At 41.6% G+C, this 26,358-nt stretch overlaps 1 protein-coding gene across 8 annotated transcripts in view; it reads left to right on the top strand.

Annotated features, from left to right (window-relative positions):
- foxp2 (forkhead box P2) overlaps positions 1 to 25,876 on the top strand; it is a 104,617-nt gene extending 78,741 nt beyond the window's left edge. For 6 of the 8 annotated variants that reach the window (XM_056245253.1, XM_056245258.1, XM_056245259.1 and 3 more), the window contains 13 exons: positions 2,142 to 2,316; positions 3,014 to 3,227; positions 4,840 to 4,944; positions 9,553 to 9,640; positions 12,563 to 12,646; positions 15,746 to 15,956; positions 16,485 to 16,561; positions 16,691 to 16,792; positions 18,824 to 18,945; positions 19,044 to 19,113; positions 19,790 to 20,001; positions 20,373 to 20,402; positions 25,008 to 25,876. In XM_056245253.1, the coding sequence (XP_056101228.1) occupies positions 2,142 to 2,316; positions 3,014 to 3,227; positions 4,840 to 4,944; positions 9,553 to 9,640; positions 12,563 to 12,646; positions 15,746 to 15,956; positions 16,485 to 16,561; positions 16,691 to 16,792; positions 18,824 to 18,945; positions 19,044 to 19,113; positions 19,790 to 20,001; positions 20,373 to 20,402; positions 25,008 to 25,152 (1,635 nt within the window). In that variant the 3' untranslated portion in view covers positions 25,153 to 25,876. The remainder of the gene's footprint in view (positions 1 to 2,141; positions 2,317 to 3,013; positions 3,228 to 4,839; positions 4,945 to 9,552; positions 9,641 to 12,562; positions 12,647 to 15,745; positions 15,957 to 16,484; positions 16,562 to 16,690; positions 16,793 to 18,823; positions 18,946 to 19,043; positions 19,114 to 19,789; positions 20,002 to 20,372; positions 20,403 to 25,007) is intronic. The other 2 variants (XM_056245257.1, XM_056245256.1) reach the window with 1 other exon arrangement.
- Positions 25,877 to 26,358: the final 482 nt, after the last annotated feature.

Genomic DNA, 26,358 nt, shown 5'->3' with positions numbered 1-26,358 from the left:
GAACCAGCGCGGCGAGTTTGGGCCGACGAGCAGAAAAGTTCGACCGCAGCGAGCTCATAAATCAAACTGACAGTCAGACTGCGGATCCGTCTGACAGACAGACAGAAGGAGACTGAGAGAGAAGGTTGCTGACACGCAGGCATCAAAAAGCGAGGCTCGCTGAGAGGGGGGCGGCAATCCAAACAAAACGTGTGGAAGCAGTTAAATTGATCAGCTAGGTAACGTGGACGGGAAACGTCCCCCGCCCCCAGCAGTCTCTTCAACCAGCACCTTATACCATTGTCTGCCTTCAAGCAAGCCATTATGCAGGGCCTACAGAAAGCAGGACTGACCTCCCGGAGGCTTTGTTTCTGTTTGGATTTGCGAATAGATTTTTTTCAGGCCCCAGCCATCAAATATGGAATAGAAATTGCTCCCTTATTTCTCACGAGACAGCGGGGCCAATCCGCATGGCTCACTCCATTATGCAGTCTGTTTTCCAGTGAGCGCATCACAAGTTTTGCCTCTCTTTCTCTCGCTCTCTCATCCCTAAACTAAGAGAGTGAGGTCTTCCTCACCGTTCTTGACTGAAGGTCTTCCTCTGGAGTCTGCTCAGTCCTACCGCTAGTGTAATTCCAAGCAAAAATTGGAAGTTTAACTTTCCTCCTGTAATGGGGGTCTTTGCTTTCTTGTCACTGAGTAGGTCGTAATGTATTCTGACAGGAGAAGAGGAAAGGGAAAGGGGACGGGAGAGAGAGAGAGAGAGCTAACAGGGTCTCAGCAGAAACTAGCTCTCAGTTTGCTAATGGACCTCTGGAGACTTTGTCCACAGAAGCAAACTTCAGTCATTTTTAAGCCAGACCTCCTTAAAAACAGCTAATAAATTGAGTCTGTACGACATGGAAATGCAACTACTACACCACTTTACATTTCCGAAAAGCCAAGACTAAAGAACAGTGTCTTGTCGCAGACATTGTATCACATACAAAATTATACAAACTTTGAGCCTCATTCATGATTCACTAACAGAATGAATTTGCATATATGAGAATTTACGTACAAATGGTGTTACGAACTAGTTCAACTAAATTTTATGTTGGGCCTGTTTCATTAAACGTGCTGAATGAGTTTCTGTATAAAAGTGTAAACTGTATCTGCAACAATTTACGTAAGAATGATTTTACGAACAATTTAACACGCATTCATTCTGCTATATTTTAATGAACGAGGCCAAAATGGTGTTTGCTATTAGCGATTGCTTTTTGTGAATTATTTTATATCACTCAGTTTAATCCATATTTTGTTACTTTTTTTGCAACAATATTATACATCTATTTTACAAGTTTATTTCTGTCCAAATTATGTGTGTAATTGTTCTACAAACCATTTACACAGACATCTGTATGGTTGGTGTTTCATGAATAAGATCCAATATATAAGAAAATGTTGCTTGCTGTAAATACTGTTATTTTCGGTTTGATTTCACTTAGTTAAATGCTTTGTTTTGGGTTTTAACATGTAATGGGATTATCAAATTGTGGCAATGCATGTCTTTATGAACATTTTACACAAAAAGTGTTTCATTACATAGATGTTTTGTTCGCTGTGAATGATGTGAATTTAGTTTCGCTAATCCTGTTTATGTGATTTAACAGGTTTATTTTTGTCCGTGGAAAGATTTCAAGCGTAGTTGCTGTGCTTTGATCACTGAAGCGCTGCATTGTTTTTCTGAGGTTTGCCTCCACCGCTGCTGCTGTTGTTGTTGTTGTTTTTGTTGTTGTCTTCGCCAGCTTATGCAAGAGGCTCGACTGGCGGTAAACAGGGTTTGGAGGGGATGGAGGGGGTGGGTGCTGTAAATCTCTCTCAGCCTCCCTCCCTCCGTCACCCCCTCCCTGTGGCCCCATAAGCTGTAATGGACCATTAGAAATGCAAGACAATTAACTATCAATGGCGGAAGGAGGGGGCTCCACCCCCCACCCACATCTCACACACAGTTCTTAGTACACGCAAACAGGCGAGGCGAAGAGAACGAGACGGCAAGGTTTCACTTGGGCCACATGCATTACCGAACGCACTTTCTCGTCCATGTGTGTGACTAGTGTTTTGAGTCTGTATGCTCACTCACTCACTCTCTCTCTCTCTCTCTCTCTGTTTCACTATAGCAACAGCAGCAACAGCAGCAGTTGGCAGCACAGCAGCTGGTCTTTCAGCAGCAGCTCTTGCAAATGCAGCAACTGCAGCAGCAGCAGCACCTGCTCAACATGCAGAGGCAGGGCCTCCTCTCTCTGCCCCCTGGCCCAGGACAGCCCACCCTCCCCGGACAGACTCTGCCGCCAGGTAATGTCCTCACGTGACCATATGAGAGTTTGCGTGTGTGGCTGCGTCCTCTTTTAAACTCCTTTTTTTCTGCTGCAGTTTCCTTGCCATTTCAGTTTTTTTCTAGTTCTCTTTCTCTCTTGCCTGTGTCTGTGTTCTTGTTGTTTTCCTATCTCCCCCCTCTCTCCCGCTCTCTCTCTCTCTCTCACCCTCCCCTCCTTGCCTGTTGTTGTTGTTTACGGACTCGCAGTGCGAGCTCAGAGCTGTGAGGAAGACGAGCTGTTGCCATTTGCTTTTTTCCTGGAACAAACACCTGGTGCTATACTGTGTTTATCGAAATGGCGCTGGATGACAATAGTTTGAAAATGGCTCTTAATTGGAGTATAGTCGGGGCGACAAAGAGCGGAATAGTCATTTTGTCATCTGAGGGATTATATGATGATTTGATTCTGCACACAGAGGCTCGTTTATGAATGCATAATCATGTTCAGATGAGTTCCTGGTTGCTTTGTACTTTCGGATACCACGGAAACGAAGCGAGGGATGAGCGTCCAGGTCGATCTTGTGCCGGTTTACCTCCAGATGCTTAAGTGCGATGCTCAGGTTTCGCTGCAGAGCAGAACAGGTTTACCTACCTTGTTAGAAAAGGGCAGACTGTAGCTCATAATGAGTTTTGTGAATTATTGTTTCTCTAAAGCTGTTTGTGGTTCTCTTGCAGCTGGTCTGAGCCCCGCCGAACTCCAGCAACTTTGGAAAGACGTCACCAATAGCCACGCCATGGAGGACAATGGGCTAAAACACAGCGGCTTGGACTTGAGCACCACCAACAACTCGTCCACTACCTCCACCAGCAACCCCAAAGCATCTCCGCCCATCACCCATCACGGCATCTCCAACGGCCAGTCCCCAGCCCTCAACAACCGGAGAGAGAGGTACCTGAACACGCACACATGCTAAAGCTAATTAGAAAGGTGCTGGTTTATTCTTCCACTTACCTGATCACCATTGGGCCCCTGAGATCCTGCTGGATTGGCCATGTAAAGTTACCGTGGATAAAAGCGTCTTCTCCGTTTCACTTGACGCAAACTTTAAATCGCTTTTCAGACATGCGTGATCACAAACCCCCCGATAAAGGGTCTCGTGTACACATGAACACAAAGATGCATTAACAAACACAAACCAAACAGCCATTTAATCTACTTTTCATGTGCGACACAAAAAAAAACAGAAGAACAGTTGATGTGTTTGTCACCATTTGCAAAAGGAAAATGTTCATTCCTGCAGGGAGAGGGCTGTGTGTTTTTGTTTGTTTGCTCATCAATAGTTTATTAATGTCTGGATAACAGTTGAAATGAGACAAAACCTCCCTTGAGACAGCGCGCTATTGAACGCAGTGCCTTCCGGTATATCAAACGCATGGAGGTGCAACTTTTAGTGGCAGGAACACACAGATCACCTCACTGTACATTAAGTATTTAATACCTCGCTTTTCTTTTGAAATTGCTTTGCCGGCACGGCTTGTCATGTAAATAGAATACACTATGCCGGGTTGGCATTTCCTGAGCGTTTATCCGCACGACAACCCTTTTATATGCTCCGCGTCTGCTGTAAAACATAGATTCGCATATTTCTCTATGTATTATTCAGTCTGTAGCGGCCATATGTTAGTACATAGCAACAGCCGTTGACTTCACTGGGGGGTGGATGTGTTGTGTAATTGGTTTCAAGTATGTAGCGTCTTCAAAGAAAGCCCTTTCTTGAGAGAGATATCTTTCTAGAGGCAGAGAAGAAAAAGGAAAAAACAGAGCAATATAGAGACAGGGAAATAATTTAAGAAATAGGTTACCCTCTTTTCTTGTGTGTTGGCGGAGTCTCTCGGGTCCACGGTCTTTCGTAATCACAGAGTGTGTTTTGTTGTCAGAGCCAGCTGCTTTCTAAGATGTGCTGGATCGATAACGGCAAGGTAAAACAGCCGGTGAGGTTTGTGTGTGTGTGAGCGTGTGCCGCACACAAACACAGCGTACTGGTCTGCTTAGCCTCACTTTCGCACATTAGCCCCTCAGCACCATTAGAACCGGCGGTCGTAACTTACCGCAATGTCTTTTCACAACAGGTTGTGTCCTTAAAAACGGCAGTTCCGCCACAAATGAATCTCCTGGTGAAAATTAAAGCACAGCTGCTGGTTTTTCGATATTTTCACAAGTTGTCCGTAATGGCTTTACAAGGTGAAAGTATGTGGAAAAAAATGTTGATGGGTGATTTTACTTGGCCGGGCCATGTTTTTTTTAACACACCCGTGTCTCCTCAGTAATACTCTGGATCAATAATCAAAAGGTGGCCTGATGACGAGAGAGAGCGTGTGTTTTTAAAGCTTTCCTGAGGATCAAGTCCACATTCACCTTCTCTTCACAAGCTTTCATGCCAGAGAAGTGCACTAAATTGAGCCGTTCTAACGACTCTTTTGGTCATATTGTCCTAACAGGTGTCAAGTTGCAGACACAGGTGTTTCCTTTCTTAATTTAATGCTCATTATTTCTCTTTCAGTTCACTGCATGAAGAGACTGGAGCGTCGCACTCCCTCTATGGTCATGGAGTGTGCAAGTGGCCAGGATGTGAAAGTATTTGTGATGACTTTGGACAGTTTTTGAAGTAAGTGACCATCAAGAGAGAATAAGTTCAATTATATGAACACTCATTTGGACTAAAGCAGTAGTTTGTCTGTTTATGTCTCTATATAGAAACATTTTGATGCTTATTTGATATCTCAATTAACAAAATCAAATTATTCAATCTCAAAAGTTTTCAGAGTTTAGCTCACACTTAGCTGTCAATCCACAAAACGGATAGCAAATCTCCCAACAGATTTCTTCAGTACACCTGTCAGCCTATCAGAGGTGGTGCTCAGAATGACCGTGCGTCTCCAAGGCTTTGTGAGTGGATGATGGGTTGGAGGCGAGTGGCAGAAGCTAATGGCAACCCGCATAGCCGTGCAGTGTTGTCATGGCGTGGCTAACGGAGTGAAATGAACTCTTCATGCTCCATCAACAATTTAGTTAATTAGCTCATTTGTAATTGGTCGGCTTTGTTGCCGGGACGTGAGTGGGGGGACATCAAAGGAGAAGGTGTTTGCAGTGCTGGAGATTGCAGGTTATCACGTTGCCACTCTGAGGAAAGAGCCTCGCCATCAAAGAATGGAGAAAAAGGTTCATTTGAATATTCTAATTAGATCCGTAATTAACTGTGAAATAATAATCTGGTGCGTTTGGAGGGTGTAAATGTCCACGTCAATTCTTGTAAACGGCTTTTGAGAGTGGCGACATCGTTCTCTTCTTTTACAAACGCCCCAGAAGCAATCTAAAGAGTCCACATCAAACAATTGAACGTCTTTGAGTGCGTTTTAAAATTAACCATTTAACTGGTAAGTTATGACTGTCAACTAAAAGACCATATTTACCTCAAAGTACAGGGTTAACTCTCCCCGTCTACCCCATTGACACTCGTTTATTACGTTCATTGCAGCATAGCATGCATCAGAGATCGTGTGATCTTTTCCCGCCAAATTCAGCTCACCGCTGTGTGCAAATCAATGGTTGAAGAGAACTTAATAAAACTGCTCTGTGTCTGACAAGCTGTGCGGTAGGACGCCGTTACAGCAATCAGCCTCCAAATCTTTGTCGAAATGGGGGCGAGACACCCTAGTTCGCTCCCGGAGCCGGAGACGCCCGTACTGTAACTCGTACATGAAAACACTCCCACAAAAGACAGTGTGATCTGAGCCGGCGAGATGCCGGGTGGCGCTGTGCCTTGGAGGAGCGATTGTCGGTGTCAAAAAGAAGCTTTTAATGTCGTTCGGAGATGCCAGTCACTGCTGCGTATCATCCAGGTACACACGCTTAAAATGGTTTACATAAAATAGGTGTCAGATTCAAATGGCACCTTTGATGGGGAAGCAGAGGGCGGAGGGATTCACCCAGCCTGCTTGAGCTTGTAGCTCGCGGAGAAGAAACCAGCCACGGTTTTGTAATCTTTGTTGTGTTGCTGAGAAAGTTGTCAAGATCAGCATTTAAGCGCAGCTCTGCACTCTTTCATGCGCCGCGCACCTGGAGAGGGGTAGCCAAGAGGTGCCTGGCACATTATATTAGCTCTGAAGTTCAAATAGACGCACGTGAGCATGCATGCAAGCGGGTACACCTTGAGACGTGTGTATTAATGCAACAAAGCACACGTCTTGCGGGTCTGATTCAGGGCAACTTATTTGGGGGTTATGTGCAGCTAAAAGAGGGGGCTAATGAATTCATAGCGTTCTAATGTTGTTCTGCCGCGCAGGCGATTTTGTTATTGTTTAAGCTCCAGATTGCTGCCCTAGTTCTCTTATTGATTTCCTCTCACATGCTTGAGAAGAGTCAGGACGAGTGTGGAGAGAAAAAAACAGACATACCTGCTGGCCTGTAATAAAGATTGACACGCTGTCATCGCATGCTAGCATGTGCAGTAGCGTCTTTCCAATGTTAACGCAATAAGGGCTTGTGTATTTCATCTCAGTAAACAAATCCTTGCCTGTCTTAATCGGGCTTTTGCCGGGAAATGAATCTTTCTTTTTCACCTACCTAACATTTAACACTGCTGAAGCAACCTGTCGAGCTTCCACCACTTAAACTGGGAGCTCATGAAAGCCAACAGGGAAGTCCCTGGTTTGATTAATCAAGTCCATGTCCGGCTGAGGGAGATGAGTCCTTTGAAATTAGCATAATGATTTGATTGGTCCGCATTGACTGGAAAGGGCAAACGTGAGATTTAAAGCATATATTTTGCAGCTAGCTTTAACTCAACTGATTTTATTCCATCTGTGGTTTTCGAATGCACTTTTCAGTCCGTTGCGTACCTGTCCATCTGTTTCTTAGACCATCAGAGCCCTCATTCCCCATCTCAAAACAAAAATCAATATGCCTATAAAGTGACCCATAAATTACGGGCGGCTCCAGAGATGTTTGCTCAGAGCGAGCGGGCGGCCCGTCTCATTCTCCTCTCACCTCTCTGTTTGAACTAAACCCAGCGCCACAGGCTCATTAAGAGATATTGGTGACTGCATCTAACCCCCCTCCAGCCCCCTGCTTTTATCAATGCATAGTGAAACACCTACAGCCTGAATATTTCATAGCCATGCAGTAATCTGGATGTAATCACCAACGTTAACTGGCTCTCGCTAACGTTAGCACTCGCAAAAGACTGGTGTTCCAATTTATCTGTCACAATTATGACTATATATAATGCATTTTATTTATTCTATTAATTGTGACTATCTTACAACTGTGACTTTATATTTTCCCAATTTATTTATGTTTCACATAATTGCAATTTAATTTCTCACAATTGTGACTTTATTGCTTATAGATGTATCACAATTATTTTCTTGCAACACTTTATCACAATTTATTTATTTTTTCAATTAATTGTGACTATATCTTACAATTGTCACTTCATACTTTCCCCATTTTTTCCCTCTTAATTGCGTTTTAACTATTTCAAAATATATTTTTCATACAACTTACATTATATTTTACAATTGTAACCTTATATTGCACAGTTGTGACTTCATGTCTCACACTAATGACTTTGTCATAACTGTGCTTTTATATCTCACAATTGTGACTATTTTAACAACTGTCACTCTCCATCTCCAAAAAATGCTTAAATAACCTAATATTTGAAACTTTCCAATTCTTTCTTTCTTTATTTGACTCTTGGACGTGGAAACGGGCTTCCATTAGAAAAGAAAACCTCACGTTCCTAAAAGAAACAAGATTGGGATCTAGATGGTCGCTAATGAGAAACGGGGCGTGTGAGATAAGATGTGTTATTTAGCAAGCTACCTGTCGGGACAGAGGAACTAGCCAGTCGTGGCTTTTGAAGCAGCTGTAATATATGACATCCACCATACATCAAGTGCCCAAGATAGCATTATGAGCAGTGAAATGAAAAGGGTATTTGCAGCATTAGTTCCCTGCGAGGGACCTGATTACATGATTAATGAAATGCCCCTTTGCATGCGCATTCTGAAACAGCAATTAGGCACGGGGCCGGAGAAAGGCACCAGCTCTCCAGTCATCCTCACCAATTTTTTTTTTTTTTCAATGCTATCTCACTCTTGATTTATAATGGAGAATATCTGAGCATTAGACCTGAAACGGTTACAATAGCAAAAGCGGGCGTGATGGAATGAAATAATTTTAAATGGGCACAGGCATAATTGAAAGGTAGCGGTGGCCATTGTGTTCTCAAATGTCCTCTGCTTTGATTGGCGTGTTTGAGGAGGATTATGAATACGTTGTTATTTTGCGTTTTGCACATAAACAATAGCTCACGCTATGAATAGAGAATGAATAGAGAAAATGCTTAGTAGTGTTAAAACTAGCTCAGTGTGGGTGGGTGTGTTTGCGTGCGCGTGTGTGTGTGTGCGCAATTTAAGCTCACACTAATGCACTGGAGGTTGTACTGTAAATGATCATTGAAGGGTCTGCAAGCTAACCTATAATTACAGGAAAGAGAGTGGCAGCATTGGCATTTCACAAGCATGTCTTCTAAAAGAGCGCTTTGTGGGTTTGTCACCAATGATAATTTAGATAGAGGCTCATTACCGAACATCACAACACTTTTAAAAACCTTTTCGCCTCCGTGCGGTTGCCGGGAATAAAGGTCTATTTTAATGGTGGGCTTCTTTTGTGTCCTGCAGACAAAATCCAATCAAGGAAAACCGCCATTGACTGCTCTTGCAGTCTGAAGTGTTTTTTTTCCCTGCGTAATATTCTAATGAAAGGATGAGTAGATACATTTAATATGTCGAGGGAATAATGCACTCTTCGTAGGAGGCGCTTTTTAAACGTTACTCGAGTTAAATTGCATTTATTATATTTATTTCTTGATAAATGTAGAAGACAAAACCTCTGCGCGAGGCCTTTTGTACGCCAACATCCCTCATAAGCTGTTGTGTTCTGAGCGCTGCCTCTCATTCGCATGACAGTCGCTCTATTGTGATGTTAAACACCGGCTTTCAGCAAGCGAGAGACACACTTGTTAGACAGCGGCGGTTTGTTAAAAGCTAATGGGCTGGACGTCCTGTAATCCAGAAATCATATTCATCAACAACGGTGGTAGTTGATCAACAGCAACCGCTTGTTATTAGTCCAGCCCGTGTGTGTGTGTGTGTGTGTGTGTGTATGTGGGGTTGGTTTTTCATCAGTTCCTCCTGTTTGCCTACAGGCACCTTAACAATGAGCACGCTCTGGACGACAGGAGTACCGCCCAGTGCCGAGTACAGATGCAGGTGGTACAACAGCTAGAGATTCAGGTACAGTAGACTCATGAATATAAACACACACTGAAAAGAACAGTTCAGCCAAAAAATTACAGTTCTGGCATTCTTTACTCACGCTTATGTTATTCAAACCTCTATGACTTTCTATCTTCTGTGGAACACAAAAGAAAATGTTGTGTATCCATACAAGTCAATTTGGTTTAGCATTGGTTTGGACCCCATTGACTTTCATTGTTTCTCAGCAGAAGAAAGCAAGTCATACAGGTTTGGAACACAAAGGTGAGTAAATGACAGAATTGTAATTTTCACTTTAAAGACAACATGGAATTTACAATTCATGTATGATTTGTAGGCTAATTTCTTCACAAACGTTAAACCAAAACTGACAAAGCTTAGCTTTATCTAGTTCGCATACTAGCTTATGTAACACTTTATTTTAGGGTGACATAGTTACACGTGTACTTACTATAGTAATACCAGTAAATTATGCATAATTAATCCTAACCGTAACTCTATAGTAAGCACAATGTAACTACGTCACTTTAAAATAACTACACTTGAAACTTAGCATTGTGTATTGCAAATATTATTAGCTCGTATAACAATATAAATTGCCTGTGGTGTTTGTCATTTGGTTAACAGCGTCTGTAAACACTGAGCTGTTGATCTGTTGATCTGACCAATGACAGATAGTGGGAGTGTTCGGAAAGCCTGTTTTTGCATTTGCTGTGTATTAAAAGCAGGAAATATTTAAAGCGACTTAATTTTGTCATCAGGTCTTGAATGAATTGTGAAAAGTGGGTGTTCAGTACCGACATGTTGGGCTTAATAAAAGTAAATCATGTCAATTTTGAATTTCATGTTGTCTTTAACACACACTTGTTAAACTTTAACCGCTTTTTTGCAGCATAACACCAAACATTTCCAGTGCATTTAATTAATTAGCTTGTTGCCATAAAAAAACTTTAAAAATGCACAAGGGACACCTTGAGCAAATCCATCCCAACAAAGGTGAAAACCATCACAGGCCTTTATAATTGAATCATGGTTTGTGCTTATTTTCTATCCCGTCCAATTAATATGCGCGCATCTGGGCTGGACTGTGTTAATTAAATACACTTTGCACCTGAAGGAACCTCTAAAGAGAGCCACTATTTTCAGTAGCTGGAGCGTGACCTTATTAAGGTGTCACGCTGGCGAGATAATGAGAGCAGTGATTGAGGGATGCTATTACTCAGCGCTGCGAGTCTGCGACCATCTCTCCCACCAGTTAACGCTCTGTCCTTTGCCTCACACCTTCCGGTGCACCATGGGATACGCCGTAAGGGTTGCGCTGGGGTTAAAATCCATCCTCCTCCTGTTAATTTCAAATAAATAACCGGTTTCTCTTGCGGTGTATTTGCGGCCTTTTTTATGTAGATCTCGCCGTTCCCTGACGTTTACTCGCACAAAAAGCCGCCTTGCCTTTGTAGTGTGGATTGCTCTCTGATCGTGGCCCCTCTAAGCCTCTGTGATGCCCATCTGAATGCAAGCCAAGCGTTCCCCTCAACCTTTAAAGGTTTTTACGCTCGGCGAAACCCTCCCTATTTATTTGTTGGGCTCTTGAAACAGAACGATGAATAATTCTTGTTTATATGTAAAATAACAGACGGACATCACGATTTCTCCCTTGACTTGTTCTCTTGTTCGCTGATACCACAAAGCCGGCGTGCTTACACTGTGACCAATTACAGCAGCGCTGCTGTTTTCTGTCCTTCTGGGCTTTTTTCCGGGCTTTTTTTCCTTTTTTGTCCTCCGTCAGTGGTAATGAGGCCCGGTTCAGAGCTCGGATCCCGGCTCGCTGGTGGAGTTCAAGGCGGTGCGCTGTGCGGGCCGGTCCCTGTCACTCTCCGTGAGTTAGATTGATGATAACGGATCGCCGGGGCACTAACTGGACCTCAGAGGACCCGGGAGGAGGCAGGGAGGCGGGACCGACTGGCACTCTGTTTGCGGGACCCCTTCACCTCTCGGCAGCTGCTAGATCCAGTCCAGCCCTAACAGTGTCCACAGGACTTTGAGTCGACGACCAGGACCCTCTAATTTATGGCCTGAGTATCTTGTTACTGTCAGAGCTTTGCTGACCTAAATTCTGCTATTGACAAAAAGATGAAGTGCTATTTGTTTTCTGTGACCTCCGAGCACCACCTTCAGCTCTCCATCACCGCACCACGAGGAATGGTTCTCTTATCTTTGCTTTAATCCGCCTCTCTCTCTCTCTCTCTCTCTCTCTCGCTCTCAGTGGTTCTCAACTGGTTTTGCTTCAGGTGTCCAACACAGTGCAAAACTATTTTTATCATCTTAAAGTAACAAAAATGTCCTTAAAATCAAGCATAAAAGGAAAACACTTTGCAACAAAGCTGAATACATAAAATAACGTGGTTTTTTTTACATAAAAGTATACTTTTACGCATTTATTCATCTTGGGTATTTCTGCACATACTAATACGTTTTAAACATTAAAAAATGCTCTAAAGAAATATAGTCAATTTAATAAAAAGGACGAGTATTACTAATATTACCGATTTCCAAGTGAATTTGCTCTAAAACAGTTGATGCTTTGGACAAGATATGTGATGTTTTCTCTCCTCAAAGCTGTTCTATCTGAACTATACTCAAGTTTATGGTTAACTGCATTTTTATTTGTGTTTAACATTGTTGTTTTGCAGCTGTCCATGACCCCATCAGAAAAGACTTTTTTGGGTTGCGACCCACCGGTCGAGAACCGCTGCTTTATGTCTGTTTCTTTGAGGCAAGCTTAAGGAAGCCTGTTCGGCTGTATGCAGGATTTATTACAAGCAGACAAGCTCGATAACAAGATGTATTACTGTGGTAGTCTGGGGAAAATCACTCATTTCTAAAACTGGTCTGTTTTCTTTTTTTCTCGCTCTCTCTCTTCCTCCCTCTTTCCACTAACAGCTTTCTAAAGAACGTGAGCGTCTTCAGGCGATGATGGCACACTTGCACATGAGGCCTTCAGAGCCCAAACCATCACCAAAACCGGTGAGTGCATATTGGTACGCGTACAGTAAACAGGACTCGGGTGGTAAATGAGCTCTCTAAACACGGCTGGAGGATGAGAGGAGAATGGGATTTGTAATGCCTGCTTTCTTGGGACCCTATCAGGAAGGAGAGAGCATTAAATCATACACCCGATCTCAACCAAAAACGCAGAGCCATTACACTCTGATGGCTTAGCACAGCAAACAACCTATTGGCGGGTAAAAGCTATTTAGCACCGCGACCGCAGGCACACTTAAAGTAGGGGGAAGACGCTTTGTTTTAGAAAACAAACAGTTTGAAATGATAGATAGAAACTGTGATAAGATGATCTGTAAAGAAATAACCCGTAATCTGTAAACATTCAGAGATATTGCGGTGTATTTGTAGAAAAAAAAATGGAGCAATATTTGAAAACGGCCCATCTGTCTGGATCATCCCTGTAAAGAAAAAAACATCAGATTTTCTCCCAAATATGTTCTTAACCATTAATCAAAAGCAAAACACAAAAGACGCAGAGTGTTGTGCTGGAAATGAAAGTGTTTACAAAAGAGAGTAGGCTGTGATAAATATTATTTATCAGAATTATTTATTAGATATTCAATATTTTGCGAGGGAAAACATTGTTAATGTGTTTCTGCCGCTTAGCAAGTAGCTAATTTCACCAGTATAATTTTTCTCATCACCTCCCACCGTATAAAGCAGATAATCACAAGACAGAATAATTATCCTGTAAATCCATCAGGAATCGACTGCTCACCTCTGTCGATTTATTATTCAAGGTTTTTTTTTCCATTCTCAGAACTCCAGCAGCACGGTGAAATCGACTCTAATAAAAAACGTTCAGCCTATAATCCACAACCGCATACGAATGAATAATATTAATGAAGTATTACATTACATAAACCGCACATGAAAGGACTGCTAATTGCATTTGATGATGAGCAATTAATGGCGAGTTCTTAAATAATCAGCGAGGGTCTGCGATTTTTTTCGGCATGCTCCTTTTTGTCTTTTAGTGCAAGTGTTGGGCTCACGCGAGCGCTTCAGCGTTATCAGTTTCACAGGTACAAAAGAGAACACGTATATCCTCCCCGCAAAAAAGGGATGTTAGAGATAATATGGCGGTACTTTCACACCCTCGTACGCACAGGGCCATCAGAGAACCATCCCACACATTTGATAAATATTAATAGTGCGAATTTATTAGCACGACAAAACTAGCACCGACAAACGCTCAACAGCTATCAGTAGCCCAACACAGGGTGCGGGGTATCCTGTTATACGACCCCATTTAAACTCTGAATGGCACTTCATTAAATGTTACCTTTTGGCCATGCCATGGATGGCTGAAAATCAAAGTTACCAAGGCTGCTAGTCCTGAATAATGAGGGGCTCTTTTTTTTTTTCCAACCCCTTCCCTTCCTCTCAGCCAACCTTGAATATATATTCAGATGAGCAGCAGTAGTAAGGGGCTGATCCCTATGTCTCATTCACTCCTGCTCAGTTAAGCTTTAATAAATTCCATTTTGCAAACACCGGATTGTATGCCTGCAAACATGTTACGCTTGTTGCCATAACCAGGTGAGGAGAAGGAAGGAAAATCTTGTCTTAACATTTTAAATATACATGCAGCACACTCTATCTGTTTCCCTGCTCGCTCGCTCGCTCACTCACTCAGTACTGATAGGATTTATTATGAAGTGCTTTTTAGCAGTGTTTGACAGTGTATCAAAACCTTTTTAGATGAGTACTGTGTAATTATGGGCTGATGCAGTGGTTTGGCTGCAGTGAGAAAGACATTTAGAAGGACAATCCTTAAATCTGGTGCCGTGACCCAGGCCCTGACGAATTATACAATGTATTTTACACATCAAACTGTGTTTTTGCAAGCAGGGTACAAATGTACAAATGGCAATACGTTTCACACACAAACTGTATTTGTGTCTCATATTAGAAAGCTGCATTTATCAGTATAATGCACAGAATTATTGCTAACTGTAGTGTAACGGTGAGGGGGAAAAAAAGCTTTTGTTTTCAACATCTGTGGTGAATTTAAAAATGTAATCGTATATTCAATGTGGGGAAATCACAGTATTTATTTATTATTTATTCACTCGTTTATTCATTGTATTTTTTTTAATAATGTGCACCAATAAATTGTTCACAGTAAGACCAGGAGCACGTTTTAGAAGTAAATGTCCTTTTTAATTTCATATTGACTTTAAGACACAAGTATTTACTCAGCATGTGATGTTGTGATGTCAAAAACATAACCGTTTACCCTTTTGCTAAGACGTCCCTCTGGTAGACATCACGTCTCTGTCATTAATTTCCTTTCAAGGTCTTAGTTCCAGTCGTTAGCCAGAATACAACATTCCCCTAGAGGAGTCATTGATTTCTCACAGTGGTATAGCGCGTGCCCCTCTCTGTGTTGGCATTATCTCATTATCATTATAAGTGGAGCTGTAATTGTCTATAGAGCAGCCACGCGGTCGCCTGAGAATAGCCAGCTTGACATTTCATTGTATTTATCAACACGTGCCACAAGCGATTGTTGATGTTCAACCGGCGGTCGTTTTCAATTCCAAAAGCACCGGAATTCCGCCTGCCAATTCGCAATTAAGGCAATTTGGTTTGAATATGTAATGATGTCATTACCATTCAAAGGAATTACCAGTGAGACTAAAGGTCAGGATGGAATTTTCCACTCGGGTGAAGTTGGGACACAAAAAAGTGCGTATCGATTAAAAACCTGCCACTGTGTTTGGTTGGTACGACAGGAAGAAAGCAAGACGGATCACTAGCGAGGTACCAGGCTATGGCAGAAAGCCAGGTGATCTCCTCACTGTGCGTGTGCTTTGCATCCAGGGAGCTCTTATGGGATAGAGATGGGCCGGGATAACTCACAGCCTGATCATTAGATAATCTTTAACAGCGTGCTCTAATTAGAATTCTTATGATACAATTTCATCCTGTAATTAGTGCAGATTGGCTGCTTCCTCCTATGCTTATTAGGGGAAACACAGCTGTAGGAATGAGCCAGCACTCGTTTAAAACGTGCGCTCTCTCTCTCTCTCTCTCTCTCTCTCTCTTCTACAGCTGAATCTCGTTTCCAGCGTCACAATGTCAAAGAACCTCCCATCTGTCTCACCCCCCAACTTACCTCAGACGCCGACCACGCCCACCGCTCCAGTCACGCCCCTTTCCCAGATGCCCCAGGTGCCCAACGTTCTCAGTCCAGCCAACGTGCCCAGCATGGGCGCCATGCGCAGACGCCACACCGACAAATACTCCATGCCCTTGTCCTCAGGTTTGGAGAAGTTTTTTTTGTGCTTGTTTGTTCCAGTGAGCTTTTTATGCAAATCAGGCTCAAATCAAATCATCAATATTCAATGAATTTTAATTACAGGCAAATATAAAATAATGCAATATTCAAGAAGGCGATGCATGTAAAAACATCTTCTTGTTTGATGTTTATATTTACTGGTCTTGTGCAAGTGTTGGGAGCAGCGGGAAAGCATGAATTATTCAAACACATACAAAATATCGACGTGGGCTCTAATTTCATGAGCGTGTTAATGTTTAAGATTTCTCCAGAGAGAGATTAATTAAAAATGTATTTAGTTGGACATGTAAAATGCTGATTTGAGGTGCCCCCCCCCCCCCAACTCCCAACTCCTAACTCCTTCCGCCTCTGCCGTTTTAATTTGATAAAATCCTGAATGAATTCCTGGCGGAGGCGCGTTTAGCAATTATCCCAGGTGGCGACACTGTGGTTTATTTTTTTATTTATCTGCTGCTTCGTTCTTACGGTTTCTTTATTTCTTTTTCTCCGCAGAGATCGCCCCAAACTACGAGTTTTACAAGAACGCTGACGTCAGGCCACCGTTTACTTATGCAACCCTCATCAGGCAGGTGAGTGGGGAAATAAATTAGCTTTAGCCTGATTAGATTGTAATTAATTGCTGCTTGAATTAAGTCTGGGTGAGAGAGCCTTGACGCACTCCAGTCTCTAACGCACCGCTTAATGGCATCTCATCGCAGGCTATCATGGAGTCAGGTGACATGCAGCTAACGCTCAACGAAATCTACAGCTGGTTCACACGCACCTTCGCCTACTTCAGACGCAACGCCGCCACCTGGAAGGTAACGTGTTACGGTGGCCTGTGAGGGACGATTAGCAGCGATTGCGCCTCTTTTTAACCTGCCTCCTGAAAAGGGCGAATTCTCTCTTTATCTCGCACTCGCTCGCCCGCTCACTCTGTGACAAGTGAAAGAATAATTCAGCCTCTGATATCATTTTCTAATTTGGTGCAATTAATAGCCTAGTCTTGACGGGGAGGTGTGTGCTCTGACGCGCTAATTACTAACCAGCCACTCAATCATCAGCACCTTTTGTTAGACGTGGCGTATTACTGCTTTCTCGGTGTCTCCTTTTCATTTTTTCTCCTTCCCCACCCTGCATATTATTGGTTAATTACGTTGAGGGATGGCTGTTTGCCTTGTAGACGCACACCACTACATCCCTTCTCTTGTTGTTGTTGATGTCAGCCGAGGCTTCGCACACTCTATAACTCGTGCGGCCAGACAAAAAGCCAAGGAGAACAAGACAAATGGAGAGAGAGGTTAAGACCTGCCTGGCTCTAAAGCGCTAATGCCGCTGTCATCCAGAAAACACGCTTTATTTCCCAGGACAAAAGGCCTCATTTGTATCTCTGTCCCAACAAATACATTGTCAGACGGGGATAAAAAGAAAAGGAGGATACGATAAAAGCCATCCTCTATTTTTAGACAGGGTATAGCAGTGCGTGTCGATAGGATACAGCACACGTCCGTTTTCTCCTCTCTTTTAACCTCTCAAAGGTTTCTCCGTCTCTCATCAGCATGCCAAGCATTTCCCAGCACTAGATTTAGCAAAGTGAATTAATTTGGATTTGGATTGCTAATGATGCTGGTGTATGATTACAGCTCCACAAGGGTGTGCAATAGCTCCCCGTACAGATGCATGCTGGGCCACGACTCATTTACTGGCAGAGCGCCTGTTCGGAGACGCTTGAATGAGCGTTTTTAGGCATTTTATGGCCTTGTAGCCGCAAATGCATCCCTGTTTCCAGCTCTCTTTGCCCCTCTGTCCTTATCAACCGAAATATTTTTTAATCTAGTCCCGACTGGAACAAAGAGGCAAAGCAGGGGCTTTCAGCATATTCGGGTCCCTCCTTCTACAATAGCGGAGCAGGAATTTCCATTTGGATCCTCCCTGCTCTTTTGTGAGGGCCCAGGCAGGGCCGGCTGGTGACGGGCTTGTCATTTGATTAACAGAGAGAATTTTTAAAAAGGAATGAAAGGTGATTTAATATCTGTGCTTGGTCTCATCAGCTCAGCTTGGGGATCGAGCTCTCAGCCCCGCCAGCTTATTAGTTATAACTATATAGCATGCATAATAAAACTGCTCATTTGCTCATTAATATTAAAATTATCATATTCAGAGCCATGGGCATTAAGATCAATCAAATCCTGGGATTTTCAGGTCAGATGCGAGATCTGCTTATGAGGTTTTTTTTTTTTTTTTTTTATATTCCTCTCTCTCCCTTTTCTTAGAGCAAAAAACACCCACCCCTCAAATAAAACATGAAAAAATGTAATATGAGCAAAGGTTATTATTTGGCTTCTTTGCTGCATGTTTTAATTAGATTCTATTATGGCGACATACGAGACTTGCCGTATTTCTTTATTTTATTATTATTTTTACAATGCTTCATGATTATGAAAGAGTGTTTATGGGTCATTTTGAAAAACTGAATAAATGTCTTTTTGTGTTCTTAATTATTGTAAGATAATTTACTTCTGCTTAAAAAAAAAACGTTTTAAAAATGTAGTTTTATCTGCCATATTTATCCCATATCCCATATTTAGTATAATCTGCCATAACATGTTACAACAAAAATAGTCTTCTGCTGTAGATGATATTGGGGCATAAAATGATTTTATTTTAGCATAGTGAAAATGTGGCTGTGATATTATTGGTTAATATTTTCTCCTTGGTTATGACAACAGAAAGCTTTAAAATATAAAAATGTTTTATTTTTTGGATTAATATGCACTGATGAATTATGCACACTGAGACATCTATTGGAGTAAATATGGCCAACTTTAATTCCATATTTGTATGTTTAACAGAACGCAGTGCGACACAACCTCAGCCTGCACAAGTGTTTTGTCCGGGTGGAGAACGTGAAGGGTGCCGTGTGGACCGTGGATGAAATGGAATATCAGAAACGTAGATCTCAGAAGATAACAGGGTACACACACGCACACACACACACACAGTATAAATGTCTTTCAGATGTTGTTAGTCAGATTAATAGTAATTGTTCAACATTTGTGTTGTTGTGTTCAGGAGCCCAACGCTGGTCAAGAACTTGCCATCCAGTCTGGGTTATGGGGCGGCTCTCAACGCCAGCTTACAGGTAACGTGTGTGTGTGTGTGTGTGTGTGTGTGTGTGTGTGTGTGTGTGTGTGTGTGTGTGTGTGTGTGTGTGTGTGTGTGTGAGTGAGAGAGGTTGGCACTGGCAGTGAGAGTCTAGAAGGACACCGTGTGGTAGAGGCAGGTACCTTCTCCCCCAGCCTGGCCTCAGATTGATAGCAGCCTGTGCAAATGCGAGGGCATAATCATTAATATTTATCCAAACTGTCATAAATGATTTGGCTTCGCAGTGTCGGCCAGCGAGCTGCTCGTGGCAAAAACTTTAAAATTTAATTACTGTATCTAACTTTAATGTGCAGGAGGCAAAAATGTCAGGAGTCTTTTTTTTTTCTTTAACTGTTTTGAGGTAAAGTTTTGGATGGTTTCATTATTATGTGGATGTTTGTGCTTTCTTTATTCGCTGTTCATTTGAGGCCTGTCTTGTGAGGTGAAGAGATTGTTTTTGCAACTTCAAAACTCTCCCGTTGTTGTTGTTTTTTCCTGGCAGTTCTCTTCTGTTTTTATCATACGGCGAGACTTATTCTTCAGCAATAATTCGGAAGTAACTCAATAAAAAAGAGGAGATAATCTTGAACGAGCTGGAAGCCGTGCGCCATGACATGCCGCCTGCTGAAAAGGCTTGAGTGTAACTATTCCCTCTCTCTCTCTTTCTCTCATAGGCTGCGTTGGCGGAGACCTCTTTGCCGTTGCTGGGTAATCCAGGCTTGATGAATAGCGCGTCAGGTATGATGGGGGCGAGTCCTCATGGACTGATGAGCGGCAGCCCGACCGGCCTATTGCAGGGCACCACGCATGAAGATCTCAACGGCACACTAGATCACCTGGACACTAACGGACACAGCAGTCCCGGATACTCCCCGCAGACCCAACTGTAAGTTCACACGTGCATTTAGACACATCTCAAGTTATTTAGAAAATATTCAGTGGGATGTAATGGGCAGGGCTTGATTTTATCCAACAAAATTTGCTTGGATCATGAAAAGTATACTATGATTTTTTTTGGCTTATATTGCTTGTTTTTTTTAATCAGCAATTACACCAGCTGAAAAGAAAAACAATGTAAAAATGATGTAAAATTATAAAAATGAATTTTTTGAAGGCCAGTGCATTTTTTTTTTTTTTTTTTTTTTTTTAAGTATATGGGGTCATTTATGTTTTGTATTTAAGATCCCAAAATGATTAATTATTATAAAAGTAAAATTATTATTTATAATAAAATATTTAAATATTTTGTTCTTTCAGATCAGGAGTTTTAGCACTGAACTTGCAGTGGTATGTATATTTGCAAGGTTCCTAAATTACATTTAAATTTCATATGCTCAAAAAAAGAAACACACAAAATCATCTAGACCTGAGGTTAAGTGTACATTTGGTTCTTGGATTACAGCTCTTACCTATAAATAGGTAAGAAGTGAAAGGCTGCCATAATTATAGATTCCCTTGTAATTACCCCACTGTCCACATCGCAGAGGTTTAGATGTTATATTTTATGCAAGACCGTTCCTATTAATATTTAGAAGCCAACTATATCATTAATTACTTTAAAATCTTTGCCTTTCCATCTTTTTTAATGGCTCAGAGAGAGAGAGAGAGAGAGAGAGCACAGGCTGATGAAAGATTAATGCGGTGCCGGTCGGAGGAATGGTGATATAGAACATGTGCTCGCCCTAATCAGTGATGTCACTCATGCTGGATGGCTGTGTTTACCGAGCCAAAGATAGTCGCACAAGGGCAGCGGGAAGTGTGTCGTACGCAGTCAGACTCGCGTTCACACACATTTGAGTTTCATGCGTTTTCAGTTGCTAATGCTAACCCAAAGACACTATTAGCTAAAAAACACACCGCACGCTCCAGAAATGTGTGTTAATGGGAGTGTGTTTGATTCAGAAGTGGGACAGTAGTGTGAAGTGTGCCAAATCTGAGATCCAGACAGAATCCCTGTGTATTCACTCCCTCAGGTTATTTCACTTTTAATAATGGACAGTTAAGTCTGGTGTTTTTAGACCGCCCTCTCTCTCTTTCGCTCCTTCTGCCTCTCCGTCTTTCATATTTTCTCTCTTTCTGGCTGAAGCGTTAAGACATAAATGCTCAATAAAGGTGAAATCTCTCTTACATGACCTGTACATGAACGAAATGGAAGAAGTATGTTTTGCGAGTGGCTTTTTCCAGGCTGCATTTAATAATGAAGAAGCTAAAGAGGACAACACATTCACATTTTGTCTCCTGAGAAACAGAACAATTAGACTAACCTTTCTCTGAACATGTTGCATTAATGGCATCAGACCAGATAACCACGCGTGCACACATATGATATTTGCCATATCTCTTTAGAGGAGAACAATTTAAGCTTGCTTTTATATAAGCAAAATACAATATGATCATCTAACAGTCTCTTCAATGTAAAATAAAAAATGTATTTATCAATGCACATTTTATCCAGTGAATTCTCGATGGATAAAATCAGGTCCTGTATTTTTGCTCAATTTTAATACAGTTTCACTCCATGGAAGTAAAATGGGTTGCAAACTGCTCATTTACCCTCGTTTTTAAGGGATGATGTGCAGTCGTTTAAAAAAAAGCAAGCTTTGTGCCAAAAACTTTTTTTGCAGTAATCATTCAGTATATAAATAAATATACATATTTAATCACTATTTGCTGTGACTGACCAATCAAAATCAAGCATTCCAGAGAACCATGTAATAAAACGTGGTTAAACCCACACGTTCGCACAAACACACTTAAAAATAGTGGTGTTTGCCGTAATAGTCATCTCTGATCATTTTGGTTTAGGGAAGTGTCTTCCTTGAGTGCTGTGCCAGACTCCGGCTCCAGATTTTCTCATGCCAGCCTCTCATTAAACACTAAATGTCTCATCCTGACATCTCAATACAGTGGAGAAGGGACGGCGAGGACTAATCATTTCTCTCTTCCTCTCTCCTTCCTCCTCCAACCTCACTAGCATGCTGCTGATTTATAATTAATGCAAATGAAAGCTGTAAGCCATGCTTCTTCACATTAGGAGTAAAGGCCTGTGTCGAGCTTAATGGCCAGTGGAACGTCGGACCGACCGGGATCATTTGTCTCGCCGTAATATCTTTAAGTATATCTGTTTGTTATTGTACGATAAATGTGGCCAGCGGAACATTAGCTGAGCGCTGACGGTCAACGGTGTAGCCCCATCAAACATTATGACAAAGTTGATGTTTACTAACGTTATCGCTTCATTATTATGGCTGTAAGAGCAGTAAAATGATTTATTTTTTTAAATGGCAAATTACAACATTAAAAAATTTAGAGATACTGAGAGACTGGCATGATGGGATATTCTTGCCTAAATTAACACTTTTTGAAGACCAAAGCTTGATCATTTGTGTAAATATAAGTATGTATCAGTTTGTTATTGAACGATAAATGCGGCGGACAAAACATGACCCCATTTTTTTGGTCCCAAATAGACGTTTCTTAACTTTGTAGCATCATTATTATGACTATGATGGCAGAGAAATGACAGGAATAAAACAATTCACACAGTAAAACTATGATGACAAAATAGATGTTAACATTATAGATTCATTTAATGGCTGTAAGGCCTGTTAAAAACGAATGAAATTGATGACAAATTAAAATAACAAAATTGCAGATGAATATACCAATGAGAGCAAGGCATGATGGGATATTCCCACCCAAAATGCCATAGTTTGAAGACTAAAGCTTGGCCATTTGTTGCTGCATTATTTCCTCAAGTGTATATCAGTTTGTTATTGTATGATAAATGCAGCGGAGATTACACACAATTGCATTAAAAAAAATACGGGAAAGAACTATAAATGGTGCTATAAAAGACATTGTTGACTATGACTAGATGTTTACAAACGCTAATGGGAATTACGATAATGAATTCCATCAAATTATTCAAATCATATAAAACTGTTAAATTAGTCAAACGAAAAAGAACTACATTAAAGGCCGATGGTGCTGTATCTACCCAAGATTACACCGTGTGACAAGCAGACGCTATTGTGCTTGAATTAATTGCTTTAATAAAGGAGGGAGAAGTTTTTAATCCGCAGGTATTTCTTGAGGGTGTGAAATATATCACTGTGGTGGTCCGACAGAGTCGCCCCATTTCTCTCCAGCTCACGTAGCCGAGTACAGGAGACAGAAACATCCTGCCGCTTCCACATCTGAATATTAATCTATTTTGCTATAAATATTAAAGTAATCTGTACCTTTTAAAATTCTTTTCATATTCAAAGTTCCCCGTGCCATTGATGAGCGCGACCCAGGAGAGAGCAGCCAGACACGGCCTAATACAGAGACTAGTTGATAAGGATTCCTCTCTCTCTCTCTCTCTCCAGTCCATCGGGATTTCCTGATGCATCCGACGTGTCAGAAATAATTAGGTTTTGTCAGATTTATCATGGTAGCACAAACCTCTCTCCCTGCCAAGTGCCCGAGATCATGTTAAGCCTTGTTTGTGTATGACAGAGTTATTATTCTTGTTAGTAACCTAACTTCCACCCTCTCTCCGGCATCTCGCCGCTCCTCGCCAAACCGCTTTGCATCTTTTGGGGGTTTTTTTACCCTCCTCCCTACACTTATTGACAGTCGGTAAAGATATTCATCCATTTGGAGTTAAAAACATGGATCATGGTGTCCGAGGCAACTGGCAGTCTGAAGTTGATTAATGGTGGAGTCTAGCTGCAGGTTGTCTCCTCACTCGAGAAGTGCCACCACGGCCCCTGCATATTAACGAAGGCCTGCACTTTCTATTAACAAGATAAAAAAAAAAAAAAGCTCCACTCTATCCCACCCACCCAACAAACCCCCCCTTGCTCCAGGGGCGAGAGGATGAGAAATTCTCCATTATTTATAATGGGGCTGCAGCTACTTCTTTTTTCCCTTTTAAATAGCAGGTGCCATCAGTAAACTTCTCAGCGGCGAGCATATTTTACTGTCAACGCTTTGGCGTTTCCACACACGCTTCATTAATCGGGGTTTAATTGCTGTTAACGCTTTTTTTGCAACTTTGAAAACACAGACATCTTGAGTTAAGTTTGTCTCCAATGCCATGTTGAATGCGGGCCTACTTTTTTGTGTTGGTGTTGATGAGTTTACACTTTTATTTCATTCCAGTTTTGTAATTGGATCTTAGAGTTGCATTTCTGTTGACAATGCTTAAGGAGTGCTTACTTTGACAGCTTCCTGGAATACTTGAGTGTGATTGGTCAGTCACTGCATTTTGAAGAACCAATTTTCTATGTAGCTGTGCTACATAGTTGTCTCTTTCCTTCTCGTATAAGAAAGTCATTCGAACCCTAATCATATGTATTGTACATTTCTTTATCTATGAAGTAAGTAATAAGTGGGATTGTGTGCAGTTAGATGATCATTATCGCAAAATAAATCTCTTAAATGGTCATATAAGATCATGATTACCCTTATTATTATATGGACTACTGTTCTAAAGTTTGGGATCTATAAGAATGTTCTTCACCTAAAAACCTTTATTCAGAAAATACACATTCAATTGATCAAAAGTGACTGTAAAGACTTTTATGTTGCAATATATATTCTTTTGATCTGATGATTCATCAAAAACATAAAAAAAAAACAGAAAGGTTTTTTCAGCACTAAATCAGCATATTTTATAATGATTTGTGAATAATCATGTTACACTGAAGTAATGACTGCTGAAAATTCAGCTTTGCATCACAGGAATAAATTACTTTTTAAAATATAAAAATAGAATTGTAATAATATTTGACAGTATTACTGTTTTTACTGTAGTTTTGTTCAAATAACTGCAGCAATCTTTTGAATGAATATTTGACCAGAACTTTTTCTCTCAATTTTGATCATATGTCTTTTACGCAGGCATCCAATTCACGTCAAGGAGGAGCCACTGAACATGGACGACGAGGACTGTCCGATGTCATTGGTGACCACAGCCAATCACAGTCCTGAGCTGGATGATGACCGGGAGCTTGAGGAGGGCAACCTATCGGAGGACCTGGAATGACTATTTTGCCCCACCCCTCTGCAGTGGTTCTGCCCCTTTCAGGCCCCGCCCCTCAACTAATACACAACCACCGCAAAAGCAAAAAGACTGGACGCAGCAGGCGGGAGTATTTATTTAGCATGCATCTGGAGACTGGCCCGAAGAAAATCTATACCGCAGATCTTTAGGGACCACAGATGGACAGACATGAGACGTCTGCTTTTTAAAAACAAACATAAAAGGAAGAACAAAAGGACAAGACTTCATTCGAATCAGCTTGGCCACCTCACACAACGAACACGAGGCTCATGGACCGAAAAAGATAGAAGCGAAACGGGAGCGAGTCCGTTCTGTAGAAAGCCAACGGCCACATATACTGCCAAAAAAAAGAAGTTTTAAGTTTGTGAATATCCAAGCCACAGTAGTCGTCGGTGTTAGATGCAATTGCTGGTTCAATTCAAGTTGTTGCTCTGTTATTTTTTGCACATGAGTAGTATCAAAAATTAGTGTCACTGCCTGTATGTCGACAAAATGTTCAAAAAAAAAAAAAAAGAAGAAAAAAAGCAGTTTTTTTGTTGTTGTTTTTTTTTTTTTTCATTGTTGTCATTTTGTTCCTCCTGCGACTAAGCTTATGTTCATTTCAAGTCATGTTTGCGGCACCACCAACTGTAAATGGCATTTCCTAAAGTCACGTCAATAACACAACCGTGGTATCAAGACTGTTGCAGCCGTACACAAAAAAGTAGGTCTCGAGTCTCACTAGCTCTGTTTCTGCTGAAAACGTGAAAGGTGCAACTCGACCGCTGAGAGGAAAAACACGCAAGAAAAAGAGGCGTTTCTGCATATTCTGCTAGTCTCTTTACCTCCTTGTTCTAAAGCTTTGTCTACCTGCAAAGAGTCACAGGCAACAGCTAGAAACCAAAGCCAACACTATCAACGGCCAATAGCTTAGACAGAAGCCGCCAGACTCTTTGGTCAGTCTTCTGTGACTTTAACTAGTACAAAGAGAAGTTTTGTTGTTTTTTTTCCACTAACTACCTTCGAATAACCTCTGGGATTGTCTCCTCCTTTAGCCCTGTACAAAGATAAAGATGTAATTTGATCGACAGACGGAACTCTCGCTCGATGAAACGGGAAGACCATTCAACTACCGTCATGAGGTCCAGAGAGCAGCTATAAATGGATCATGACCAAAATAACTATGTGGAAGTGCAGAAAAAAAGTTTT

Source organism: Rhinichthys klamathensis, unplaced genomic scaffold (genome assembly GCF_029890125.1).
Source record: "Rhinichthys klamathensis goyatoka isolate OS25496 unplaced genomic scaffold, OSU_Roscu_1.1 h1tg000029l_1, whole genome shotgun sequence".
Taxonomy (NCBI): domain Eukaryota; kingdom Metazoa; phylum Chordata; class Actinopteri; order Cypriniformes; family Leuciscidae; genus Rhinichthys; species Rhinichthys klamathensis.
This window is presented reverse-complemented; position numbering and strand designations above follow the sequence as displayed.